General features: G+C 43.4%; 1 protein-coding gene across 2 annotated transcripts; it reads left to right on the forward strand.

The window, feature by feature from the left end:
• The first annotated feature begins 2,168 nt into the window (after window positions 1-2,168).
• Window positions 2,169-12,323, forward strand: ZNF613 (zinc finger protein 613). 2 transcript variants are annotated; one of them, XM_032324015.1, is made up of 5 exons: window positions 2,169-2,281; window positions 4,142-4,346; window positions 6,226-6,352; window positions 6,634-6,726; window positions 10,585-12,323. In XM_032324015.1, the coding sequence occupies exons 2-5, from the start codon at window positions 4,332-4,334 to the stop codon at window positions 12,315-12,317; spliced, it is 1,968 nt and encodes a 655-aa protein (XP_032179906.1). In that variant the 5' UTR covers window positions 2,169-2,281; window positions 4,142-4,331; the 3' UTR covers window positions 12,318-12,323. The 2 variants fall into 2 exon arrangements, with proteins under 2 accessions (XP_032179906.1, XP_032179907.1); XM_032324016.1 differs by lacking the exon at window positions 4,142-4,346.
• The last annotated feature ends 1,437 nt before the right edge of the window (window positions 12,324-13,760 follow it).

The following is a 13,760-nucleotide window of genomic DNA, read 5'->3' on the forward strand; positions in this document are numbered from 1 at the left end:
TGCTGAGGAGAGAACCGGATGTGGGGCTGGATCCCAGGACCCTGGGATCATGACCTGAGCTGAAGGCAGAGGCTTTAATCTGCTGAGCCACCCAGGCGCCCCAAGGTAAGTATACTCTTAACCACCTTCATCTATTTCACTAGTGCCCCTCCTACCACCTCTCTGGTAGCCATCAGTTTGTTCTCAGTGGTTAAGAGTCTTTTTTTTTTTTTTTAGTTTCTCTCTCTCTCTCTATTTATTTAAGTAATCTCTGCACCCAACGTGGGGCTTGAACTCATGACCCAAACATCAAGAGTTGCAAGTTTTTTCGACTGAGTCAGCCAGGTGCTCCTGTTTGCCTCTCTCTTTGTGTTTTTTTGTTCGTTTGTTTTGTTTCTTAAATTCCACAGATGAACAAAATCATATGGTATTTGTCTTTCTCTGACAGGCTTATTTCACTTAGCATTATACTCTGTGGACCCATCCATATTGTTGCAAATGGCAAGATTTCATTCTTGTTTTATGGCTGAATAATATTCCATTATATATGTTATATATCATATAATACTAATATATGCCATATATACCAATAATATTGTATTATGTATTATATATTACATATATAATCTATATATTATATATATTAGTTATAATAAATGTGTTTTATACACACATGCACATACACGCACACACATATATAACACACCACATTTTCTTTATCCATTCATCTGTCAATGGACATTTAGTTTGCTTCTGTAATTTGGCTGTTGTAAATCATGCTGCAGTAAACCTGGGATGCACATAGCCCTTTGAATTAGTGTTTTCATATTCTTTGGGTAAGTATCCCGGAGTGTAGTTGCTAGATCATAAGGTTCTATTTTTAGTCTTTTAAGGAATCTCCATAATGTTTTCCATGGTGGCTATACCAATTTGCATTCCCTCCATCATTGCATGAGGGTTCCTATTTTTCCACATTCCCACCAATACTTGTTTCTTGTGTTTTTGATTTTTATTATCCTGACAGGTGTGACATGATTTCTCATTGGGTTTTGTGTATAAAGACTTTTGGGTGGACATGCTTTTAATTCTCCTGGATATAATCCTGGTATGAAATTGCTGAATTGCTGGGTCACATGGTAAATATGTTTAACTGTTGGAAGAACTACCAGATTATTCTCCAAAGTGGCTGCATCATTTTGGATTTCCATTAGCAGTTATGCGGGTTCCGTTTCTTCCAGATACTTACAAACACTGTTATTTCCTTTATTTTATTTTATTTTATTTTATTTTATTTATTTGACAGAGATCACAAGTAGGCAGAGAGGCAGGCAGAGAGAGAGAGGGGAAAGCAGTCTCCCTGCTGAGCAGAGAGCCCGATGTGGAACTCGATCACAGGACCCTGAGATCATGACCTGAGCCAAAGGCAGAGGCTTAACCCACTGAGCCACCCAGGCCACCCCCCCTTTTTTTAACTATATCCATCCTAGTGAGAGTGAGTGGTATCTTGGTTGTGGTTTTGATTTGTATTTTTCTGAAGAATGATACTGAGCATCTTTTTCATGTGCTTATACTATGCATAAATTGAGATATATATATATATTTATACAAAATTGTTGCTTACAAAACATATGCAAAAAAGCTTAAAAAAAAAAAGAGAGAGACCAAAGGCATCCTCCCGGCTAATTTCCTAAGACATTAAAAAAAAATCTAACTAACCTTCTTTATTTTTAGACGTTTAACGTTCTTTATTTTTAAGACACAGGTCAGGCGTAGGCACGATTCACGGCTGCAGGAGAGCAAGCCCGCCCCGCTTCTCCCTCCCGCAAGAGCAGGTTTGGACTCTCCCTCGTTTTCTACTTAAGGCATTTTTTCCTCTTTTCGGACATTTGTTAGCATTTCTAATAGCTGCATAATATTTCACTGGATATGTGAATTTTTATTCATTCAATGAATTCTCTGTTAGCAGACCTAATAATACTTGTATATCAGTTTTGGATGCTTGTTCCATTATTCCCTTTGCAAAGATTCCTAGAAGTGGATTTCTTGGATTCTAGCAAGATCTCTATTGAAAGTATTCAATGCAAACTGTTAAAACCTTTCCCCTAAAGTAGCCAGTCATGTAACACTGCTATAAGAAATGTGTGTTTTGGACTTACTTATTTAAGTAATTTCTACACCCAATGTGCAGCTTGAACTCATGACCCCAAGATCAAGAGTCACAAGTTCTCACTCAGCCCACCAGGGACCCCAAAATGAGATCAACTTTTAGATGTAATTCTATAATCAGCCATCTGACTATAAGGTTTGTACACCTTATATTGTTTTTTGTGTGTGTGTGTGTGGCTTTTTTCTTTTTTAGATTTTATTTATTTGTTTATTTATTTATTTAGAGAGTGCACATGTGTTGGGGGACGGGCAGAGCAAGAGGGAGAGAGAATTTCAAGCAGATTGCATGCTAAGTGCAGAGCCAGACTTGAGGCTTGATCCCACAACCCTGAGGTCATGACCTGAGCTGAAATTGAGAGTCACTTAACCAACTGACCCACCCAGGTGCCCCCACCTTACATCGTTTTTAAGAAACATCTGTTGCTTTTCTGTCTTGTGTGAGGTCCAAATTAGAGGGATGGGCACATTGCATTAGCCCTTCAGGTAGGCCTCACGCAGGCTGGAACAAGTGAACACAATTCTTTGCAAATCCAGTTTGCTCTCCTCATTCCAGGACCAGGAACCAGACTCCCCCACTGGGAAGGCTGGCTCCCGTCTCTAGGACGACTACCAAACTGAGGAGGCGGTGAAGTAGGGGCAAATAACAATGGCACAGAGCTTTCCTATCATTTTTAAGTTGCCTCTTTCTTTCTTTTTTTTTTTTTTTTTAAAGATTTTATTTATTTATTTGCCAGAGAGAGAGAGAGAGAGCGTGCGAGAGCAAGAGTGAGCACAGGCAGGCCAAGTGGCAGCAGAGGCAGAGGGAGAAGCAGGCTCCCTGCCGAGCAAGGAGCTCTATGTGGGACTCGATCCCAGGACACTGGGATCATGACCTGAGCCGAAGGCAGCTGCTTAACCAACTGAGCCACCCAGGCGTCCCAAGTTGCCTTTTTCTTGACTGAGTGATCACTCTGGGGCTATAAACCTGTGACTATTTTCAGAGTTAGGATAAAGGTGTTGTTTTATTCTTTATTCTGACACTTCTTCTTGTTGTTTCAGTGTTTCTGTGGAAGTACACGGCCTTGGAACTTCCCACTCTGCCATTTTCATTCAGTGGGATTTTCCTCCATGATGTACATAATAATGATTAATTTTGTTTTGTCTTTTTGGTCGTGGTACTTTTTTAAAGACATAAACTGACTGTGAATGCAACTTCAGTGATGACCTCTGATTCCCCTACCCTTCCCTCCCCAGACATAATGGCTTTCTTGAACTTGTTCTATGTAATGCATGTTTTTTTTTTTTTTTTTAAGATTTTATTTATTTATTTGACAGAGGTCACAAGTAGGCAAGAGAGGCAGGCAGGGAGAGAGAGGAGGAAGCAGGCTCTCCGCGAAGCAGAGAGCCCGATGCGGGGCTCGATCCCAGGACCTTGAGATCATGACCTGAGCCAAAGGCAGAGGCTTCAACCCACCGAGCCACCCAGACACCCCTGTAATGCATGTTTTTATACTTCACTCAATGTATATATAGTCAGAAAGAATAGTCTTGTTCATAGGCTTTAATTTTTTTTCTCTTGGTTTGCCTTTGTTTCGTTTCACATGATGATTAAAATGGTTTGTTGGGATAATGCTTTGCTGAGCTTGTTTGTCTTCAAACTGAGATGTGTGCAAAAACTTTCGTACATGAGCACTCTTGGTCTTAAAGGAATAGAGGTCCAAATCTTCACCTTTTGAGATGTGGTTCTTCCAAAACTGACCTGTGTGAGAAGCCCCTTTGCTGTGGGGTATCTTGCATGCTGGATCTCCTTTCTGGGCTCATTTTCACAGACACCACTTCCAGTCCATAGTAGAAGGTGCTCACAAAGTCACAGTCTGGTGTTTCATCGCCCCAGAGTGCAGTAGACTCTGGGATTCCAAACAAAGGGACAGATAGCCTTGAAACCCTGTGAGGGGAGGAGCAGGGATAACTTCTTGGTCCAGAGGAACTGTGTACTCAAAGTGAATTTACTTTTCAGCCCTTAGGTTCTACTGTAGGAGCAAGATCCAACAAGTAAAGCGAGGAGGTGGGCTCAGGACCTGCGTGTGGTCATTTGTGGGGACACCACTGACCAGACACCAAGATTTCAGAAATTGAGGGGAATGAACTCAAGAAGAAACTAAACACACAAGTCCCCTTTACTGACTGTTTTCCAGTAACAGAAGAAAATGATTAAGGACCAGGTGACTTTGTTTTATTCCTTCCTTCATTCTGTCATTAATTTCTGGAGAACTTTTAAACTTAGTCGAATTACATGGAAAAGACTAAATTGGTAAAGTAGGACTTGCGTAGAAACAGACTGTGCAGAAATAGATTTAGATTCCAACTTTCAATATCAAGGCAGATAGGATCAGGAATATGTTCATAGGATCCACACTGAGGGACCCGTGTTAGAGCATCACAGGTGACTGGGCGTCCTACAGGCTGTGCTCGCTGTTAGCTTATGTCTGCTAGCTCTGGCGGCCATCACAATTAGAGAATCACAGTGATCACAGCATTTGCAATGACAGAGGAGAAAGCAGCCTGGTTCCACAAGGATGTCGCTATATATTTCGTGGCACTCAGTTGTCGGGACTTTTGTTTAATGGTGCTTCCTAGACGTTATATGGTAGACAGTGTCCTAAACTTCAACTTTCTCCTAAGTGCAAAAGAAGGTTTCTCGAAGAACTCTTCGAGGCTAGACCAGGAGAATTCAGTGGGCGCATTTCTTCCTGGGATCATAACAAGGTGACCCATGGACCCAGCCTTGTGGCTGTCAGGGTTAATCTAGAAATAAAACCTAGGTGACCTAAGAAAATGGGAGAGTTGCATGACTTTCAGAGGTCCTGTATGAACAGGTGACTAAGTTGGTGTTTGAGTTCAGATACGGCTGTAGAGTGTTGAAGGTACTGTTGTCTGGCAAGGTTGTTGGGATCCAGAGGTTTGCTTTTGAACTTGCCTTTATGTAAGATAGTATATGCTCCTTGCTCATGTTCAAAGCCAATTTGTACTGTCTCCTCTTTTATTACCTTTTAAAATTTAATCCTGTAGAAGCCCCTGAACATATTTAAAGATTAAAAAAAATTCCGATGATTACAAAGTCCTATAGCAGAAGTAAAGTTCCTTTTTATCTGTATAGAGCTAATGGTTCAAATACTTACATTGGAAATGTTTATAATTTAGCAGAATTTAATGGCTACTTATTACAGAAACTTGATTGCTACTGAATGATTAGAGAATATTTTGTTATATATAGGATTGACTGTGGATGTGTTTTTTCCTTCTATAACAATGTAGTTTTTTTTTTTTAAGATTTTATTTATTTATGTATTTGTCACAGAGAGAGAGAGAGCGCGCGCACAGGCAGGCAGAGTGACAGACAGAGGCAGAGAGAGAAGCAGGCTCCCTGCCGAGCAAGATGACCGATTCAGGACTCGATCCCAGGACCCTGGGATCATGACTTGAGCTGAAGGCATCGGCTTAACCGACTGAGCCACCCAGGCATCCCAAAAATGTAGTTTTGGTTTTTTTTTTAAGATTTTATTCATTTATTTGACAGACAGAGATCACAAGTAGGCAGAGAGGCAGGCAGAGAGAGGAGTAAGCAGGCTCCCCGCTGAGCAGAGAGCCCGATGTGGGACTCAATCCCAGGACCCAGAGATCATGACCTGAGCTGAAGACAGAGGCTTTAACCCACTGAGCCACCCAGGTGTCCCCCAACAATGTAGTTTTTAAAAAAATCAAGATACCTGGGGCAGCTGGGATGGCTCAGTCTGTTAAGTGGCCAATGCTTGATTTTGGCTTAGGTCATGATCTTGGCCTCCTGGGACCAAGCCCTGTGTAGGGCTCCGCACTCAGCCTAGAGTCCCCTTGAGATTCTCTTCCTCTCCCTCTGCCCCCCCCCCCGCTTGCATGCTTGCTCTCCCTCTAAAATAAATAGATCAACCTTTAACAAAGAATGAAAACACCTAAATGTATAGATGTAGCCTGTGTAGTGAACACAAGCACAGCAACTTCCTTTATATTCCTTCCATTTCAGTAACTAGAGGAACACTCCCATGACACAGGACTGTGTTCTTATAGGTATCTCTGACACTGGAGGATGTGGCCGTAGACTTCACATGGGAGGAGTGGCAGCTCCTGGCCCCTGCCCAGAAGAACCTGTATCGGGACGTGATGTTGGAGAATTATAGGAACCTGGTGTCAGTAGGTGAGGACAGCTTCCCTGGGTCACTCAGAGGAATGCATCAGTGGTCTTTCCTCTTGCAGCTTCTGAGAGCTCTGGCATGTCTATGCTGCTCAGCAGGGTAAATTCTCAGTCCCCAGATTCTCTGGCCCCAGATTCGAGGGTATAATGTGCCCATCCTGAGAGAAGACCTTTAACTTTGCCGACCTGCAAATTGAGTGACTCCTGAAATATGACTTTGTTCTGTGTTGGCAGACACCAGCCAGTTCACAGAGCCTACCTCTTCTGTCATTTCCCACGCACAGGGTATAAGGCCAGCAAGCCGGATACACTCTCCAGGTGGGAACAAGGGGAACTATGGACAACAGAAGATGAAATCCGCAGTCGAATCTGTCCAGGTGAGAGAAAACCAACAAGGAAGGTGATGAGGAAGTCGTATTTAGTCACTTAGACCTGTCCCAGCTGCAAGGGTGTCTAAGGCCATATGAACAGAGCTCCAGGAATCTCCCTGAGAAGGGCGCTTTTTCTTTGAAGTGCTTAGAGCACTTACCACTTCTTGGGTTCAATCCCTGTTTGTTTCATACAGGTCTCCATTAATTTTTTTTTTTTTTTAAAGATTTTATTTATTTATTTATTTGACAGACAGAGATCACAAGTAGGCAGAGAAAGAGAGGAGGAAGCAGGCTCCCCGCCGAGCAGAGAGCCCAACTCAGGGCTCAATCCCAGAACACTGGGATCATGACCCGAGCTGAAGGCAGAGGCCCCAACCCACTAAGCCACCCAGGCGCCCCTCCATTAATTCTTTTTTTAGAGATTTCATTTATTTGACAGAGAGAGACACAGCAAGAGAGGGAACACAAGCATAGGGAGTGGGAGAAGGAAAAGCAGGCTTCCCACTGAGCAGGGAGCCGGATGCAGGGCTCGATTCCAGGACCCTGGGATCGTGACTGGAGCCGAAGGCAGACGCTTAACGATTAAGCCACCTAGGCGCCCCTCCGTTTAATTTTCTCTCTAGATATCTTTTTAGAATTCCCAAATCTTACCACCCTTTATCTCCCAGGACTGTGTCACTACCTGTTCCTTCTGCTTCTCTTGCTATGGAAGTCTGTCTTCCACACCTCTCTCCAGAGGGAAATGTTTGTTTTGAGCACTGGCTGCTGGCTGCTGCACTTCCCTCCCCTTTGGACAATGTCAGCTTCCCTTCTTTTTTTTTAAAGATTTTATTTATTTATTTGACAGAGAGAGATCACAAGTAGGCAGAGAGGCAGGCAGAGAGAGAGGAAGGGAAGCAGGCTCCCCGCTGAGCAGAGAGCCCGACGCGGGACTCAATCCCAGGACCCCGAGACCGTGACCCGAGCCGAAGACAGCGGCCCAACACACCGAGCCACCCAGGCACCCCGTCTTAACATTCACCTCCATTTTTGGGAGTTAGAATTTCAACAGTGTGACTTTGGCAAGCGGGGACATAAACATTCTGCAGTAGCTGCTGTTCTTTATGTCTTAAATGTCTGGCCATGCAGGAAAACCTTTTGTATCTTCTTTACCCTGACACCACGACCACATACACAGGACTTCTCACACCATGTGTTGGCAGTTTTCCTCACACCAAGCGGTTCTTTGTGACACCAGCCAGGTCTTCTACCATTTAACTCAATTTCGACTTTATCTATCTGGAGGTAGCGTCAGAACCCACAGGTTAAGGGCTCTGTCACATGAGACTGCCCCCCACTCCTTCCTTCCTTCCACATTTTATTTATTATATATATATATATATATATATATATATATAAACAGAGAGAGAGAGAGCACAAGCAGGGTGAGTGGCAGGCAGAGGGAGAGGTAGAAGCAGGCTCCCTGCTGAACAGGGAATCTGACTCAGGGCTTGATCCCAGGACCCTGGGATCATGTTCCAAGCCAAAGGCAGGCGCTTAACCAACTGAGCCACCCAGGCACCCATATTTTTTATTTTTCTGGAAAGAATTATCACACTTATTGATTGAGGAAAAGGGTGTTCTTTTTTTGCCCCCCCACTTTAGATATCAGTCACACTTAGTAGGTCCCCAGTTTCAAATTTGTCTCATGGCTATAAATCAGAGGTTTTCATGAACTCCTCTCCCTTAGATTTGCTTACTTGCAACAACAACTCAGAGAACTCAGGGAAATACTTGTTGTCTACCAGTTTATTAGAAAAGGATATGATAAAGGACATGGATGAACATCCAGAGGAAGAGATGCGTAGGTGAGGTATGTGGGAAAGAGCAGGGAGCTTCCATCCCCTCTCCAGGCCCCTGTCTCCTAGCACTTCCATGTGTTCAGTAACCTGGAAGCTCCCCGAACCCCATACTCCTAGAATTTTCTGGAGGCTTCCTCACGTAGGCCAAATCAGTCATTAACTCTGTCTCCAACCCTCTCCCCTTTCTGGAGGTTGGAGGGTGGGGCTGAATGTTCCAAGATTCTAATGATAGCTTGGTCTTTCTGCTGACCAGCCCCCATCCAGCAGCCCACCTAGAGTCATCTTATTAGAACAAAAGGCACTCCTTTTTTTTTTTTTTTTTAATTTATTTATTTGACGGGCAGAGATCACAAGTAGGCAGAGAGGCAGGCAGAGAGACAGGGGGGAAGCAGGCTCCTCACTGAGTAGAAGCCCGATGCAGGGCTCGATCCCAGGACCCTGAGATCACGACCTAAGCCGAAGGCAGAGGCTCAACCCACTGAGCCAGCCAGGTGCCCCCAAAAGGCACTCTTATCACCCAGGAAATTCCAAGGGATTTATGAGCCCTGGGTCAAGAGCCAAGGTCAGAAACTAAACATGAGAACAAAAGTTGCTCTGAGTACTCTTATCACTTAGGAAATGGTATAAGTTGTAGGGGCTCTTTGTGGGAACCAGGGGTAGTGAAGTGTTGGACCCTTCCTTACCTTCTCAGCTCCCTTATGTAAAGTCTTGGCTATTCCTGTTGATTTCTTAAAATTTGTCATTCTTTGTTCCCAGCCTAGACCACATCATTAAACTCCATGCCTGCTTTGCTTTAATTTCCTTGTATAATTATTCGTTCTGATCATTAGTTTAGTCCATCTTAAATGAGACTGCTGGATGCATTCTCTTGAATCTTTCCTTTTCCTTATGATAATCAGTAACATTAAGTCCCAACTAATCATATTACTGGTCTTTTTTTTTTTTTAAGATTTTATTCATTTATTTGAGAGAACATGAGTGGTGGGCAGGGGCAGAGGGAGAAGCAGACTTCCTGCTGAGCAAGAAGCCCAATGTGGAGTTCAATACCAGGGCCCTAGATTATGACCTGAGCCAAAGGCAGATGCTCAACCAACTGAGCCATCTTGGCGCCCTATTTACCAGGCTAATAGGAAGGAAATTTCTCTTTATTTATTTATTTATTTTTTAAAAGATTTTATTTATTTATTTGACAGAGAGAGATCACAAGTAGACGGAGAGGCAGGCAGAGAGAGAGAGAGAGAGAGAGAGAGAGAGGGAAGCAGGCCCCCTGCTGAGCACAGAGCCCAATGTGGGACTTGATCCCAGGACTCTGAGATCATGACCTGAGCCGAAGGCAGCGGCTTAACACACTGAGCCACCCAGGCGCCCAGAAATTTCTCTTTGATCAACAATTTCCATGATAGAGCTCTTGTTTATATAGAGTTGGCTTCCCTTTTCCTACAGTCAAGGTCAGCTATATTTGAAGGAGTCTCCTTAATATGTTCCATACATGAGGCTCTTTCCTTGGTTCATTGTGTTAAATATTTTTGATTATTTTAATTGGGGTGTGTGTTTGTGTGTGTGTAGCATGTTACACATGGGCCCCAACAGCTGTGAACAACAGCAGCAGCAACAACAAAACTCTTTACAGAGATGAGTTTGTACAAGGAGAAACAAAACTAATCTAAATAAATGAATATGTCTTATGGTGAAAAGTGCCAGGAAGATCAGTGGGACAGCAGTGGGATAGTGTGTGAAGCCCAGGAGCTGCTATAGCACCTGGGAGTCTAGCTGGGGCCTCTCCGGGGAATGGGAGTAACTCTTTGGTAAGATGCCTTTGAGCAGCTGCATGAGGGATGTGAGTCCTTGGACGAACTGAGCTCCAAGTAGACCAAATGGTGAGTTCAAAAGCCCAAGGCTGGGGCACCTGGATGGCTCAGTTGGTTAAGCTTCTGTCTTCAGCTCAAGTCACAAAAGCCATTTGTGAAATAGTTTTATTGTATACCAAACTCATGGAAAGAATTATTCTTCTTTTCTTTCTTAGAGATCAAGAAAGATGATGGTCATCTACAGGGGCACTTGCAAAATCAAAGATGTCCAAAGAGAATGAAACAATGCCATGAACATAATGCATTCAGAAACATCATTCATCAGAGTAAAAGTAATTTTCCCTTAAGGCAAAATCATGATATCATTGACTTAGATGAGAAAACACTGAAATCAAATGTAAGTTTAGTCAACCAGAACAGAATCTATGAAGTAAAGAATCTCGTTGAGGTTAGTGGAGATACAAAATCCTTCTCCCATACAAAGCATGACCAGTATTGTACTGAAATTAAATTTCCTGAATGTGGGAATTCTATGAATAAAAATTCCCAATTCATCAAGCATCAAAGAACTGACAAGGTAGAGAAACCCCATGTATGCAGTGAATGTGGAAAAGGCTTCTTCAAGAGATCTCGGCTCATGGATCATCAGAGAGTTCACACGGGAGAGAAGCCTCATGGGTGCAGCATATGCGGAAAAGCCTTTTCCAGAAAGTCCAGACTCACCGAACATCAGAAGACTCATGTAGGTGAGACGCGGTATGAATGCTCTGAATGTGACAAAGCCTTCCCCAAGAAATCACGGCTAATCATGCATCAGAAAACTCATACAGGAGAGAAACCCTATGTGTGCAGTGAGTGTGGAAAAGGCTTCGTCAAGAAGTCTCGGCTCATAAACCATCAGAGAGTTCACACAGGAGAGAAGCCTCACGGATGCAGTCTGTGTGACAAAGCATTCTCCAGAAAGTCCAGGCTCATTGAACACCAAAGAACTCACACGGGAGAAAAGCCTTATGAATGCACTGAGTGTGACAAAACATTCCGCTGGAAGTCACAGCTCAATGCCCATCAGAAGACTCATACAGGAGAGAAATCGTATATATGCAGTGATTGCGGAAAAGGCTTCATTCAGAAGGGCAATCTCATTGTGCATCAGCGAACGCATACTGGGGAGAAGCCTTATATATGCAGTGAATGTGGGAAAGGTTTCATTCAGAAGGGCAATCTCATTATACATCAGCGAACTCACACTGGAGAGAAACCCTATGTGTGCACCGAATGTGGGAAAGGCTTTAGCCAGAAGACATGCCTCATATCACATCAGCGATTTCATACTGGAAAGACTCCCTTTGTGTGTACTGAGTGTGGAAAATCCTGTTCACACAAGTCTGGTCTCATTAATCACCAGAGAATTCACACGGGAGAGAAACCCTATACCTGCAGTGACTGTGGGAAGGCTTTTAGAGATAAGTCGTGCCTTAATCGACACCGGAGAACTCATACAGGAGAGAGGCCCTATGGATGTGCTGACTGTGGGAAGGCTTTCTCTCACCTGTCCTGCCTGGTTTACCATAAGGGAATGTTGCATGCAAGGGAGAAAGGTACACGTTCAGTCGCATTGGAGAATCCTTTCGCAGAGAGCCACAGCTCATCGCTTTCAAATGACAGCAGGCAGGAGAAGGACCCTGTTAACACAGTGTCCGTGCAAATGCCTACTGTAGCAGCTCAGACTTCCTTGCATCTCTGTGGGCTCCTAACAGATGGGAACATGGCCACTGTGGGACATCCAGGTGCCAGATGCGCACCATCAGCAGATAACAGAATTTGCACAGAGAAACCTTTCGAATGCAGTGAATGCGGTAGTGCCCTCACTGATCAGTTGTGTCATATTTTATGTCACAAAAAGCACGCTGAAATAAAATGTGATACGATCAAGGTGGAAAACCCTTGACTAAAACCTCCTTGTTCATTTTGCGACCAATAAGTGTGTACGGTGACAAACAGTATAAAGACCAGGCATAGTGCAAAGACATAGTATAAAGATCGGAAAAGCCTTTGTGGAAAGGTAGACCTTACCGGGGCTTCCTAGGTCCCGTATCATCAGCGAGCTCATAGCTGGTAGAAATAGAATGACGCTGGAAAAAGGCCTTCCCCAGAAGTAAGACCAGTAGGCGTCAGAGAGTTCACACAGGAGAACAACAGTTGGAAGAACCCTGAAGGCAGTGCATGTGGCCCGGTGGTCAGTGGAGCACTCTGCCTCATCCCTTGGCAGAGGAAATCGTACAGAATATCTTCGGCAAAGTACCAGAAAACACATAAAGCAAATAAGCCCTGTGAAGATGAATATTTTAGAGATTTCTGCCACAAGTCTGACATCATTTTACTTCAGATAATGTACGTAGTGTATATTTTAGGACCGTATACTTTGAATCAAACTCCTCATTGGTACAATGGTCACTCTTCAATTCAAAGCAGGTGGTATATATTGCACATCAATGGTTAGAGCTCTAACAGTGCACCCCCTCCCTTTTTGGGGGACATGAATCTTTCATTTCTACCCACCATCATTATAGGGTTAGCTCTGGTGTTTCTCTGGTTCTGAATTTATTCAGTTTATTTTAGGCTACCAAAGTCCGTCCTTCAGCCTTCAAAAGGAAAGTGAATACATTGGATTCAGTAGCGTACTGTCATGTGTTTGGATGTGTTTTACTTTGTAAATCTCACCCAAAGGAACAACTCTCCAGGACCCATGAATAACCTATCAGCCAGGTTCTTTTCCTAGAAATCTGGTACACACACTGCTCAGAAAAATGTTGATCAGCTGTTTCCTTTACCTACTGATGTTCTAGAACCCACATATGATGTCAGTGAACTGAACAAAAGTCCCTGCTGACTTCAAGCTGGCATTTTTAAAAAAGATTTTATTTATTTAGCTGAGCACAAGCAGGGGAAGTAGAAGGCAGAAGGAAAGGGAGAAGCAGGGAGCCTGATGTAGGGCTTGATCCCAGGACCCTGGGATCATGACCTGAGCTGAAGGCAGATGCTTAACCGACTGAGCCACTCAGGTTCCCCTAACCTGGCTTTTTTTTTTTTTTAAAGCTGGATTATATGTGTGTAGCAATTTGACCCTCCAACAAATGTAATCAAAGGATGTATACACCTACATTAGTTGAAAAGGACATACTCTAGAAGGTCCAGAGTATCCTGGTAACTTCTTGTTCAAGGGCACATTATTATTTGGAGAGGGAGCAGGAAAGGATTCACTTAGTTTTACACATGTAAAATGGGACATGGAGACTTTTTTTAAAAGGTTCGTATCTTAACTTTCCATTTGGATTATAAATGCCTATCTGGTTAGTTTAGACAGTCATATATTCCCCAGCACATATAAAAA

This window comes from Mustela erminea, chromosome 19 (genome assembly GCF_009829155.1).
Source record: "Mustela erminea isolate mMusErm1 chromosome 19, mMusErm1.Pri, whole genome shotgun sequence".
Taxonomy (NCBI): Eukaryota; Metazoa; Chordata; class Mammalia; order Carnivora; family Mustelidae; genus Mustela; species Mustela erminea.

What these genes read in the sequence shown, in the direction of transcription:
- ZNF613 (XM_032324015.1), top strand. An exon ending in TAGGAACCTGGTGTCAGTAG is followed by an intron (nt 6,353 to 6,633) that starts GTGAGGACAGCT and finishes TCCCACGCACAG; the next exon opens with GGTATAAGGCCAGCAAGCCG. An exon ending in CCGCAGTCGAATCTGTCCAG is followed by an intron (nt 6,727 to 10,584) that starts GTGAGAGAAAAC and finishes TTTCTTTCTTAG; the next exon opens with AGATCAAGAAAGATGATGGT.